Source organism: Nothobranchius furzeri, chromosome 19, assembly GCF_043380555.1.
Source record: "Nothobranchius furzeri strain GRZ-AD chromosome 19, NfurGRZ-RIMD1, whole genome shotgun sequence".
Classification (NCBI taxonomy): Eukaryota; Metazoa; Chordata; class Actinopteri; order Cyprinodontiformes; family Nothobranchiidae; genus Nothobranchius; species Nothobranchius furzeri.
Genome location: NC_091759.1, coordinates 19,062,197 through 19,076,109, shown reverse-complemented (window position 1 = coordinate 19,076,109; position 13,913 = coordinate 19,062,197). Strand labels below are relative to the sequence as shown.

Below are 13,913 nucleotides of genomic sequence, written 5' to 3'. Positions count from 1 at the left end.
CGAAATACATAAAAAACAAGGATCTATATAAGCAAAGATGCCAAGAAAATGATGAGTTCCTAAATGCCAAAAATCTTCAGAACATCTGGATCTGCACCTGTCTGTGCCCCCTGGGTGTAGATTCTCTAATCTGAGTTTAATCCCAGACAAAATAAAGAAAAGAGCAGAAACAACTGGGTTAAATGCTGATGGATCATTAGAGTTCTGCAGGCTTCCCAGCTGTTTGTGTGTCGGTGGGCGGAGCTTCAGACAACAACTGGGTGGAGTTTACAACTTTTTTTTAGGAATGGATCCCAAACGTGCGGAGTTAAACAGCAGACCCATCCAAGAGGAGCTGGAAGCACCTGATGGTTATGTCTCAGTGGGACAATCCGCTCTATGTTTCTGCCTTCTCTTAAATTCTGGGAGATAAATTCTACCTCCAACTTTTAAAGAGCCTTTTCTTCTGTTTCCTCGACAAAAAAAAAAACTCTTCCAGCTGATTTCTGCTCCAAAGAATCACCGAAAAGGATTTTTTGCACTATTTACTGTTCTTATTAGTTTCTTTTCATTTTGTTTTGTTCTAACAATGCACACCACGCAAAAGGACACAACCTACACGAAGATTTTCGTCGGGGGTCTTCCCTACCACACCACGGACTCAAGTCTCAGGAAGTATTTCGAAGTTTTTGGCGAGATCGAAGAAGCGGTGGTTATTACCGACAGGCAGACCGGAAAGTCCAGAGGTTATGGCTTTGTAAGTATCACAACACGCCGCTTCTTTCTCAACTTTAGGTCATGGGTTGTTTATGTTTTGATAAGCAGGAGGATTCTGTTGCAATCTCACAACCTGTTGCGCACCATGTTTTGTTTTTGCGTCCTGACGCGCAGTTCTCAGTGCGCTGCGCACCGTGAGCTGGGAAACCTTTAGACTATAGTAGCAGGTTAAACATCAGCCAGGCGAATATTTGTTCTCACTAAAAATATAAACTTTTTTCACTGGAGCCAATTGGAGAAAAAGAAATTCCTCAGATACACTCTAAAAACGAATGGGTTAGATTTAACTGGTTTTTGGACCAAACAGCAGCAGGTTGTGTCTAAAGTTTGACCCAGCTGTTCGATTTTTAGTCAAAATTTTTATGAGATTGTCTAATTTCTGAATTTATCTTTCAAAACTTAACAAAAAATAAAATGTGGCTCAATACCGCTGTAAAATTTGGGTTAAAATTAATTGTTGTGACAGCTGGAACTCTTTGGAACGTTGCAGGAAAAAAATTACACGAAAATAAATTTACTTTTTCTTATTTGAACCAATTTGAGCTAAAATAAATAAACAATTCCACGTACACTCTAAAAATAACTTGGTTTAAAAAGAGCCCAAAGTGGGTTATTTTTCATTATTGTGTAATTGGTTTGCCACAACATGTTAGATTTGTAGTCATAAACTGTGTTAAATTGACTAATTTCTGAATTTCAATAATACAAAAATGGACCAAAAAAGAAAAATATGATATAAATGTTGGGTTAAAATTCATCATAGTTTTTTCAAACAATTGTTGTTGTTGTTAAAAACTTGAACAATGATAAACACTATCTTGAAAATTATAAAAGTATGTAAAAATTATCCTAAATAGTATAGTCATTTATTTTGTGTCGATCAAGTAAATGTGTTTTTCTAAAATTGAATCCAAACTTATTTATAACTCTGAACTGTGTGTGATTAAACACAATATGAGCAGTTTATTATTTCCCTGAAGGCTTGGAGGTAACAGGTGCATCCCAGTCCAATTTTACTCCTAAACCCTTCCAAAAAGTACCACATCAGTGGGGAAAAATTATTTAGTCATCCTCCAATTGTCCACATTCTCACAAGGATGGTGCAAAAGTCCCAGAACTACATGGGGGGCCTAGTGAATGACCTACAGAGAGCTGGGTGTTATATTTGCACATTAATCACACAAAAAAATGTTGATTCCCATTCTTTAAGGTCTAACGATCAGTTGCTACTTTCTGTTTCTTTTGCTCAGCCCTCGCCTGCTCTGCTCCTTCTGCTTGGAACCAGCTGTAGAAAACCTGGAAAATGACTGAGCAGGTTTCACTAAATGCCTTCAAAACCAAACTGAAAGCTTCAGAGACTGCATTAGTCACTTGTAACTGCTTTTAATGATAGAGTGTTTTATCATTGCCATTTTGTTGTAACTGTATTTTTGCTGCCTCTTGGCCAGGACACCCTTGTAAAAGAGGTTCTTAACCTCAATTGGTCTCTATCCTGGTTAAATAAAGGTTAAACAAAAATAAATTAAAAAATGGGACCAACGGTGCAAAGGCTACCACGCTGCCATGGACTCAAATGTGTCCTCCTGCTTAAGCCAGTACACGTGCCGGCCCATCTGAAGTTTGCTAGAGAGCATTTGGATGATCCAGAAGAGGATTAGGAGAATGACATATGGTTTGATGAAACCAAAATTGAACTTTGTGGTAAAAACTCTACTTTTGTGTTTAGAGGATAAATAATGCTGAGTTGCAACCAAAGAACATCATACCTACTGTAAAGCACGGGGGTGGAAACATCATGCTTTGGGGCTGTTTTTCTACAAAGGGACCAGGACGACTCACCTGTCGTAGAATGAATGTGGCCATGTATGGTCAGATTTTGAGTGAAAACCTTCCATCAGCGAGGGGCATTGAAGTCGAAACGTGGCTGGGTCTTGACAGTGATCCCAAACACACCGCCCAGGTAACAAAGGAGTGGCTTTGTGTGAAGCATTTCAGGGTTTAGACTGGCCTAGCCAGCCTCCAGATCTAAACCCCATAGAAAATCTATGGAGGGAGTTGAAAGTCCGTGTTGCCCAGCAACAGCCCCCAAACATCTCTACTCTAGAGATCTGCATTGGGGAATGGGCCAAAATATCAGCAACAGTGTGTGAAAACTTTTTGAAGACTTACAGAAAATGTTTGACCAACAAATGGTTCATAACAAAGTATTGAGATGGACCTTTCATTATTGACTAAACACTTATTTTCCATCATAATTAGCAAATAAATTATTTAAAAATCCAACTATGTCATTTGTTGTTGAGGCATACCTATGATGAAAATTACAGGCCTCTCTCGTCTTTTAAAGGGGAGAACTTACCCAATCATAGGCTGATTAAATACGTTTTGCCCCGCTTTACATGTATTTCATCCTCCTTCAACTCTATTATGTCTACACCAGGAAATAAAACAACCGAGGCTGTTTTTTCACTTTTGTCGGGGAACGATAAGGGTTAAAATACAAGTTGATACACTATAAAAATTGTAACGTTTCATTTACTCAACTTAATGAACTGATTAAGTTACTCAGCTTAATAACTGGTTCCACTAAACCTAAGTGCTTAAATATAAAGAGTAAAATAGAGTTTTACATGTTATGCTTAAAATAAATGTACATTACTTTTCATATTTAAGCAACTAAGTTTAGTGACGCCAGACATAACTTGGTTTGGAGAATTCAATATTTAATTTCTTAAGAGTGTAATGTTAAATAGTGTAATAATGTAAAAATAAGATTAATAATAATAGAGAAAATGTGGTTTGAATTTTCATCCTAAAATCACCTTTTTTTAAGGAATTTTACTTTCATTTCTGTTACTTTCAGTGATGTTTCAGTGTCATAAATAGACTAAAATGTGCTCTAGTGACTGACCTGCATGAAGGGTCTACATGTATAAATGTTGCACTTGTTAGAAAGGAAAATGTGCATATTTGGCATTTATCTACCTAAATATTTTTTCACTTGAATAAAGATAAATTTAAAAAATTACATTTTTCTGAGAAAGATATGATTCTCCAATGTTGATTGATTAATTGTTGACATAAGAATCAGTTCCAACTTCACTTTGATTCATAAGTTCATCTAATAAACTGAATTAGCTCAGTAATTAATGCCTTTCAGAAGGGATTTTCAAAATAAAACCTTAAAGGAGATTAGCCTATAGTTACAGATTAAATCTGCTAGCATTTGTTTTGTTTTCTGCAGAGTTAGCAGGTTAATGAAAATCTAGACGTACAATAGACCTCTACGTCTTTTTCTTGTCCTTAGGTCACAATGGCCGACCGCTCTGCCGCAGACCGGGCATGTAAGGACCCCAACCCGATCATCGATGGCAGGAAGGCTAACGTTAACCTAGCTTACCTGGGGGCCAAGCCTCGTGTGATGCAGCCAGGTATATTCCGTCTCATTTGTACTTTATTGCTTACTTGTTTATAGAAAAAATAAATAAGCATGAAAAAAGACAAACTGTTATTAAAAAAACAGTTGCTAAAAACAGAATTTTTGTTTTGCAGGTTTTGCCTTTGGCGTTCCCCAGATTCACCCGGCGTTTATCCAGAGGCCTTATGGGTAAGAACTGACTGATCCGTTTTGAGCAACAAATATTCAAACATTTCAAAGTTAATATTTCATAATTTGTACTTCCTTCTCTCCAACATAGCAGGATAATAAGTCATTGTTTTATAATGATTGTCTTGATTAAACTGCGGATTAAAGGTGTGGACCCGCAGCCTGACTCCCATGTTCTCTCTCTGGTTCGACAGGCTCGCTCTCTCGTAAACTATCTGCGTTGTGGAATAGCTCAGCGAGCATAAGCACTGATCAGAAAAAGGAAATTACCTGTAGGCTCAAACGCGCACAAACAGGCTGGCACCAGGGGGAATACAGGTGCATGTACGTGGGTTTCATTTCCATTTCATCTGAATAGAACTTAGCTCTGTTTGCAGTTATGATGGTGCTGTTAGCTTAACCGTGTGGTGCTGTTAGCTTAACCGTGTGGTGCTGTTAGCTTAACCGTGTGAAAAAAAAGTACAGAAAAGTTTTGATTGAATGATCTTTTGGGGTGTTTGGTGGAAGTGTGTCCCCTTCGTCAAAGGTGCAAGAACAATTTTTTGCTTGTTTGTTTTCACTTTTAATCTTTTGATTATTTTTGGCCGCCTGCCTTTTTCATTGGTGGTGAATTTTCTGTGTGGAGTTTTGTACTACTACCCCACACACACACAAACACACACACTTGACTCTACCACTCACCAGCCTCGTTTTTACGCCACAGAGCAGAATCTCATAGCATCATCAGAACGATGGATGAATGAGCGACAAGCCTGTTGGTGAATGTGTGTCCAGTCCGCCCTTTGTGTCTCTGTCCGTCCACATTTCATTTCTGCTCAGCTCACCAAAGTCTCCAGTGTGACACAAACAAATGTCTGGATGTCTCTGTCTCTCTCCTATTCTCTCACAGCGAGCTTTCGTCACATGGGCTCGTGGTGTTAAAGAAAACAAGCTCACCCATTGTGTTGCACAAAGCCCTGAATGCTGACGCTGCAGATGCATGGAGCTTTGAGTGCGTTTGTGTGTGTGTGTGTGTGTGTGTGTGTGTGTGTGTGTGTGTGTGTGTGTGTGTGTGTGTGTGTGTGTGTGTGTGTGTGTGTGTGTGTGTTTGGTGGTGGTCCATCATCCATCCCGTCATGAAAAGTCAGTTGAACTATTTAAACCTGAAGGTTGCGTAACTCAGAACCATGTGTCAGTTACTTAACAGGGCAAATATTCAGAGAATGTTTACGGAATTCAATTTGTGACAAAAACGCTAAATACCAACCTGGTCGGAGAAGGTCCGAAAGATTCAATTTTACATTTAGAAAGCCTTATACCCTCATTTAATTTGATCAGAAGGAACAGATTTATCTTGATTACATCTTAGTAACAATTGTTGAACTGGAAACTGTTGAAAAATGGACATTTGTGATCCAGCAGGCGGTGAACATTTAATAGATTTTTGGGCTGTTTTGAAGGTCTTGCCATGAAGAAGTTATAACTGAACAGCCTTTGTTCACAAAAATAGAGATTTCATCTGAAAGGACTGATGAGCTAATGGCTAGTTGCTAGTACAACAAATTTTGCAATTTTACCATATAAACATAAAAACCAAGTTCACTTGTCTTAACAAATTTACAGTTGTCTCTTGTGAGACGACCTTCGAGGGAATAAAGCTCTGGCCCTCCTGTTTTAGGAAGTAGTGGTTAGCCAGAGCGGAGGGGAGCAGAATACGGCAGGATCTGGAGTCTTGTTCGTTATTATTTCCTGATATTCTGACATCTTGCTTCTGATTGGCTAACAGCAACATGACTCTACCTCTCCATTTGCTCTTTAACATTGATGTTTTATCTCCACAAATAACACAAGCCAGAAGGAGTTCTGCCAACATGTTCTCACACCCAAAGCAACAAAATATGACGCGTGTGACCAAGCCTCAATATATGACAATTCAGGATGCCCCAGCGCGTCAGTAGACGACGATCAGGGACACACCGATAACGCACCGTCCCAGAGCGTTGGTATCCGACACCAGTGGTGAGACGGACAGTAGAAGGACTTGTGAACTACTTAACCTTCCCCTCACCCCAATTCTAAACTTAAGGTCACAGTTACTGACCTTAAGGTTAGGATTGGGGTGAGGGGAAGGTTAAACAGTCGAATAATGTCCATGTGACCGCGGACGTCAAACACTGACGCCAGCGGATCCACGTGTCCCTGTGTGTCTCTGATCGTCGTCTCCTGACGCGCTGGGGCGTCCCGAATCGTCAAATTTTGATGCTTTGGATGTGAGAATGTGTTGGTTCTGCCATGTTATGGAGTTGCTAATGCTAACGGTTAGCTTTCACGTGCCGAACGTGCTCTCCTCTCTCCTGGACACTAAAAAAATGTATTTATTTATTTAATTAATTATTTTTATTTATTCATTCATTCATTAATTTACCCCCTCTCTGACCCAGAAAAATAAAGAATATTACATTGAAACGAAAGTAAAATTTTCCTCTCATTTTGTTAAAACCTTGTCTTGTTAAAATTTGGTCACATTTGTCTGGAATGTTGAATTTCCAGAGCAACGGTTAAAATTTTTTGCGTGTTTTCTGAGAATTTGGCGGCCTTTTATCACAACAACAATCTGTGTGAGACTCTGGTTTTCAGCTAAACCGGCCCTAAGCTAACCTGGACCTACTGAACTTCATTAGCATGGGCCTAAAACTTAAGATCACATGAGGACAAAAACACGTTTGTTTTTGAAGGTTTTCAATTAGCTTCACTGTAAAAAAAGAAAAAGAAAAAAGGAAAAGACACAAAATATTCCCACTAAAATGTCTTACCGTGTTGCATGTGTGAGAGAGAGATGAGTGGATTATTCCTGTGCTGATGATAACACAACCATTTCCCCTCATTATTCCTCCTGTTTCTTGCGTTTTTCTCCGAGACACTGTGCTGTGAACGTAGCTGAGATTTTTCTTCTTCTGTGGTGGTTTGCTGTTTTTAATTCCTTTTTAACTCACTAAGTTGTGAGTTGGATTGGATAGTGGTGTGCTCACAACAAGGGTTGCCACGATAGATTCTTCCCTTTTTTTATTTTATGGAATTCCTGTCATGTTTATTTAATTTATGGATATTTTTTATGGGAAATATTTCAAACATTGGCTGTTCGGGTTTTTTAAGCTAACATTAGCGGACAATCGAACTTCATGCTGCAGCCCTCTCAGAGCTCGTGAGGCAGGATGAGGCTATGTCATGGAGGGCAGAATGCGCTCATTGTTCACAACTGTTTATTTAATCAAAACATCCCTCTGGGTGCAGAGCCTCGTCTCTGCCCCCACCACCACCCCGTCCCTCTGCCCTAACTCTTTGTCCCGACACATAAGGGGAAATAGTCAGTAGTGTCCCTTTTTTTAAACAGCCCAGCTGTCAAAGAGGCTGTGACACTTTCCACAATGCTTTCCCTGGGATCGTCTCTGTTCACAGACTGGCACTGTGAGCCCACCCCCCCACCAACACCACCACTACCCACACCCAGCCAGCATGCATAGGTGGGCCCCATATGGGTATATACGGGCAAACCGTACAGGGTTTGTCCGTGGTTTACACGATGGCCCCACGGAGGGTTGCCCTTATGGATTTTTATAGGCCCTACATGGGTTTTCAGAGGGCCTCAGGTGCTTTGACTCATGTATGGGCTCGTCTCTGTTGGGCCTCCATGGAAAACCGCGGACAAAGCCTGTTAGCACCCATAGTGTTTGCCCATATATATCCATATGGGACAGAGACCGATCTCACTTTCTGTCCTAGACATTAAACATGCCTCGTCACATTTCATCGTTTCTATTTTGGCAACCCTGTGAAGAGTCCAAATTCCTGCTTTTACAGGCGGGAATTTCTTTGGCGTTCCTGGTTGGACTGAGTGTTGGGGGGCGTCTTATTATTAGAGTGCGTTTAGTGGGTCTCTTCCTGACATTTACACTCAGTATCAAGTTAATGCTTGTCCCGTGTGTGTATGCTCTCCCCACAGCATCCCGACTCATTATGTGTACCCTCAGGCCTTCGTTCAGCCCAGCGTGGTCATCCCTCACGTGCAACCTGCAGCTGCCGCGCCTGCCACCGCCTCCTCTCCGTACATCGACTACACCGGAGCTGCTTACGCTCAGTACTCTGCAGCCACCAGCGCAGCAGCCACCATGGCCTATGACCAGTATCCGTACGCCGCCTCCCCAGCTGCCGCGGGCTACATGGCCACCACCGGTTACGGCTTCGCAGTCCAGCAACCGTTAGCCACAGCCGCCCCGGGATCTGCAGCCGCTGCAGCCGCCGCCTTCGGCCAGTACCAGGCTCAGCAGCTGCAGGCCGACCGCATGCAATGACCCCCAGCTGGTCCTGATGCATGAGCAGGAAGTGGGTCCACCCCGCGGCCACACCTTAGTCGCTACAAGACAAGAAAACAAGGCTTCGGAGGGTGTCTAGAGTGATGATGATGATGATGATGATGATGATGATGATGGTGGTGGTGAGGTGGAAACTTCAGACAGTAGCTTTTCAACCTGCTGTGCTTTAACCAAAAACAAAAAGCTGAAAAATGGGAGAAAAAGGTGCAAAAGCAACTTTCAAAGGTGATTTACTCTCATTACTGTTACTGAATAGTATTATCATTAATATTATTGTGTTAGAGTACCTATTTCTAGAGTAAAAATGCAGGAACTAAACCCAGCGGTTGGTCAACTGTAGGTGTCACAATAAGCCTTTGAGTCCTATTGCTGTCATTAATGTTAGTTTGGAGGGAAGAACGCTCTTTTCCACAAGTTATTTAATACCCTGGTTTTATTTATTATTGTTATTATTGAGGGTTCTGCTTGTTAATGTTGTCCTTTAAAGCAGATTTTTGAAGTTAATATTTTCTGATAATCAGGGAAATGGAACCAATGTCAGGAAGTTTCACAGGCACGCTCGAACGACTTCCTTCTTGTCTTCCTGATGCTGAATGTTGTTGTTGTTGTTGTTGTTTTTTACTTGGTCTCGACATCTGGAGCTACGCAAAACAAACAAATCAACATGTCACCAACTCTTGACTTTTACCGTTGGACTAAAAGAAAAAAAGGAGACTAAGTGAAAGCAGAGACAAAAGAGGAGGGGGGTGAGCTTCAGACAATGAGAAACGCTAAATCTGTTGATTCTTTTTCACTCGCATCCGCACATCCAGAGCTGCAGAAGCAGAGACAAAGGCAGCACAGTCGCTGCTGCTGCAGCTGATGGTGGTGGATGGATGGATGGAAGGGGTGGAAGGGGATGGAGCCACCCCAGTGCCGCACAAACGGATCTCTCTGGAAAGAACACATCACTTGTGCTCATTTGTTGAGCTGTCACATTTTAATCCCCGGCCGATCCCTTTGGGAACCAACCACACACACACACACACACACCCCTGCCCCATCCATCCAGTCACATCAGCATTTCCACCTCTTGTGCTGCTGCAGTCTGGCGTCGGCTTTTCACCGAAGCCTCCACCTTACAAGTGTTGAAAGATCAGAAAAAAAAAATACTTATTTTATTTAAGGTATTTATTTTTGAGGGTTGACTCTAAGAGTAGAGACTTAGTGGCGGTACTGTATAATTAATATTATTATGTACTCATCTCAAGGCATATATATATATATAAGTTATTGATTAGTTTCTTTTATTAACACTCTCAACAAAAATGTTGACGTAGAAGTTATTTAAAGCAACGTTACGTGCACTGTACCTATGTTTTTTATCTCTTTAGAATGTTAGAAATGAGATATCTGTACGGAGGAAGTTACTTTAAATGCAGATCTGTTTGCATGCATCTTCTTAGACATGAAGAATTTTTTAAAAAGCAACAAAAAGCTGCTTTTCCTCTCCTAGAATGTATAGATGTGGATTCAGTAGCTGTGCTTCCTCTGCTTCATTCATCAGACATGGGCTGTTTTACACTGTTTTATACTTGAACTCTTTCTTACAAGGGAAATAGAAAAAAAATGGAATAAATGACAAAAAAAATTCAGAGAAGCTTTTTATTGTCACTGGATGAAGGGTTTTAAAGTGTTGCTATTTAAATGCAGAAGTCCCGTCGGTAATAAAACCTTATACTCCAAGAATTTCAACATTTGTTTACTCAAATTGGAATAAAAAGTTCTATATTTGAAAAAAAAATGGTGGTCGTCATCTTTTCCCCTTTAGGTCTCAAAGAACGCGTCACATTATGAACATAATTTACAATATTTCATCTGCATTTTACCTGCAGCTTAATACTTATGTAAAAAAAAGAAAGTTCTAATGTGTTAAATCAAAAACATGGGACTAAATTCAAAGTTCTGCACATTCTCCTTTTGGTTTCTGGATTTTGCTCAGCCTTGTGAAATAAAATGAAATACCTATTTACTGTTTGTTCATAAAAACAGCAGCAGGAGGAATCTGAGCACTTGCAGCAGCTGGAACAGCTGTTTTCACGGATGGATTATTAAACAATGAGGAGGAAACAGGTGAGGACTCGTCCTTTCATCAGGTAAAACAGAGATATAAATCTTTAAGGTTTAGCTTATGACAACTTAGTTCATTTACACACCTCCTCTTTATGGTTGCGAGACTTTATGTTCGCCTTTTTAGTCATTAAGTGTCTCATTTAGATCACTTTCCCATCCCCGTGGCTAGTTGTTACTTTTATAGTTGTTTAGCATCTCATTCTGATTGTTTGGTGTCTGATTGTGGGCAGAAAACGCTTTTCACTTATTTCTTGTTTAGTTTGTTTGCCATAGATTTGGTGTTTTGATGCGAGTTGTTTCAGTTTTGCTGTTTGGGGTCTCTGGGAGATAAATTAGTTAAATTTAGTTCAGTTGACTTGACTTGAGTGAGTTCAATTTGGATCAGATCAGCTGACTTGAGTTGTCTTGAGTTTAGTTGTTTAGAGTTGACTTAAGTGAGTTCAGTTAAATTCAGTCCAGTGGAATTGACCTGAGTTGGGTTGAGTTGAGTTGACTTGATTTGACTTGACTTAAGTGAGTTGAGTTAAATTCAGTTCAGTGTTCAGTGGAATTGACCTGGGTTGTCTTGAGTTGAGTTGTTTAGAGTTAACTTAAGTGAGTTGAGTTAAATTCAGTCCAGTGGAATTGACCTGAGTAGGGTTGAGTTGAGTTGACTTGGCTTGACTTGACTTAAGTGAGTTGAGTTAAATTCAGTTCAGTGTTCAGTGGAATTGACCTGAGTTGTCTTGAGTTGAGTTGTTTAGAGTTGACTTAAGTGAGTTGAGTTAAATTCAGTCCAGTGGAATTGACCTGAGTAGGGTTGAGTTGAGTTGACTTGGCTTGACTTGACTTAAGTGAGTTCAATTAAATTCAGTTCAGTGGAATTGACCTGAGTTGAACTGAGTTGACTTGACTTGACCTGACTTGGCTTGACTTGACTTAAGTGAGTTGAGTTAAATTCAGTTCAGCGGAATTGACCTGAGTTGGGTTGAGTTGAGTTGACTTGACTTGACTTAAATGAGTTGAGTTAAATTCAGTTCAGCGGAATTGACTTGAGTTGGGTTGAGTTGATTGACTTGACTTGAGTGAGTTGACCTGAGTGGATTTGAATTGAGTTGAAAAAACGTTTTGACATCTTCAATAAGTTTATTTTTTAGGTTACACTTAAATGTTTCATTATGTTCATCTTCTGTCTTATTTTCATTGCTTTGAGCCTCTGGGATGTAAACTGGCTGCGTTGAGTCGAGTCGAGTTGAGTCAGGACATGGTTGATGGAGTTTAGTCAGGTCTTGGAGAAGTTGACCTAGCAGCCAGTGAAGGTTTGATACAAATGAAACATGACAATTCAATTCAATTCAAGTTTATTTATATAGCACCAAATCACGACAAGAGTCGTCTCAAGGCACTTCACATAATAAACATTCCAATTCAGGTCAGTTCATTAAGCCAATCAGAAATAATGTTTCCTATATAAGGAACCCAGCAAATTGCATCAAGTCACTGACTCGTGTCAGTGACTATACAGCAATCCTCATACTGAGCAAGCATAAAGCGACAGTGGAGAGGAAAACTCCCTTTTAACAGGAAGAAACCTCCAGAGAATCCCGGCTCAGTATAAGCAGCCATCCTCCACGACTCACTGGGGATCGAGAAGACAGAGCAGACACACACACACACACACACACACACACACACACACACACACACACACACACACACACACACACACACACACACACACACACACACACACACACACACACACACACACACACACACACACGCACACGCACACGCACACGCACACACACACACACACACAATGGTTCTACAGTCTGCGATTATCAATTATTCATCCATTATTTACTCACCAAGTCACGTTGTGAGTGAGTAGCTCCGCCTCTGCCTTCTTTCACTCCACTCAGAGAAGTATTTTGGTCACTAGTGAAACCTGAACCTGGGCCATATGCTGATGTATGACAATGACACGACAAAGATAAAGACCTAACAGGTGAGTCGCTTCTGATCTATCCGGTATTTTATTCAACCGATGGTGTGCTGCTCTTGGTTCATATCAAAATATAAATTAGTCACTGGACCATTTTTCCCTTCTGGGAATTTTTGAAAGATGGTGGGTACGTTTCTCTGCAGCAGTTGTAGGTTTGTGTAAAAAAGGAAGTAAATATAGATCATTTTAAAAATATATATATATAAATATTTTTTAAGTGAGCAAACAGAAAATGTAGCTGAGGAAAATTTGCCTCGACATAAATTCTTCTAGGGTGACTTTCCCAGGCAAAGATTCCAATCACATTTGAAGATGTAGCTCAAGGTCTTGTTGTGAACATCCAGGAAAACCAGGAAATCATAAAATGGCCTGGATGTAGATAGGAATTGTGGAATTTTTTTTCTGTCATACAGACTAGTTGAAATATCAAAGAATCAAATCAAATCAAATCAACTTTATTTATAGAGCGCTTTCACATGGCCAGAATGGACAAACAAAGAATAAAAATCACAACAAAAATACAGAAATACGTTTGAGTTGAGTGGAAATTTGTTGTGTCAAATTGTGTTGTTGTCAAGTCTAGCCCAACCACGTCGGGCTGGGCTTGGGAAATTTGAGTCATGTTGAGTCATACCTCGTGTCAATTCAAATCGAGTCAAGACGATATGTGTTAAGTCAAGTCGAACTGAGTTAAGTTGAGTCAAGTTGTTTAGTTTTGTGTGTTGAATAGAGTCGAATCCAGCTATGGTGAGTTCAATTGAGTTGCGTCTAGTCAGTGGTGTGTTGTGTTGTTGTCAAGTCTAGTCCATATTGAGTTGGACTTGGGTGAGTTGAATCATGTCGAGTCGTGTTGAGTTGAGTTGAATTTTGTGGAGTTGGGTCAAGCCAAGTCTTGTTGGGTTGAGCCTTGTTCTGCCGACTCATGTCAGTCTGAATAAAGTCAAGCTGAGTTAAATTAAGTCAAATCATGTAAAGTCATGTTCAACTGAGTGTAGTCGAGTTAACTTGAGTCAAGTTATGTTGAGTTGATCTCTGTTTTGCCAAGTGAGGTCAAGTCAAGTCTAGTCTGACCATGTTCAGTTAGACTGGGGGGAGTTGAGTC

At 40.4% G+C, this 13,913-nt stretch overlaps 2 protein-coding genes across 2 annotated transcripts in view; both read left to right on the top strand.

Annotated features, from left to right (window-relative positions):
- cap2 (cyclase associated actin cytoskeleton regulatory protein 2) overlaps positions 1-13,913 on the top strand; it is a 306,371-nt gene that overhangs the window by 275,006 nt on the left and 17,452 nt on the right. The gene's annotated exons all lie outside the window — the stretch shown is intronic.
- On the top strand, positions 360-8,916 carry rbm24a (RNA binding motif protein 24a). Its single transcript, XM_015973849.3, has 4 exons — positions 360-736; positions 4,064-4,187; positions 4,309-4,363; positions 8,343-8,916. The coding sequence occupies exons 1-4, from the start codon at positions 569-571 to the stop codon at positions 8,689-8,691; spliced, it is 696 nt and encodes a 231-aa protein (XP_015829335.1). The 5' UTR covers positions 360-568; the 3' UTR covers positions 8,692-8,916.

Bases quoted from the DNA above. Each gene is read 5' to 3' on its own strand.
- rbm24a (XM_015973849.3), top strand. From the start codon at position 569: ATGCACACCACGCAAAAGGACACAACCTACACGAAGATTTTCGTCGGG. The intron at 737-4,063 runs GTAAGTATCACA...TCTTGTCCTTAG, and splicing joins AGTCCAGAGGTTATGGCTTT to GTCACAATGGCCGACCGCTC. The intron at 4,188-4,308 runs GTATATTCCGTC...TTTGTTTTGCAG, and splicing joins GCCTCGTGTGATGCAGCCAG to GTTTTGCCTTTGGCGTTCCC.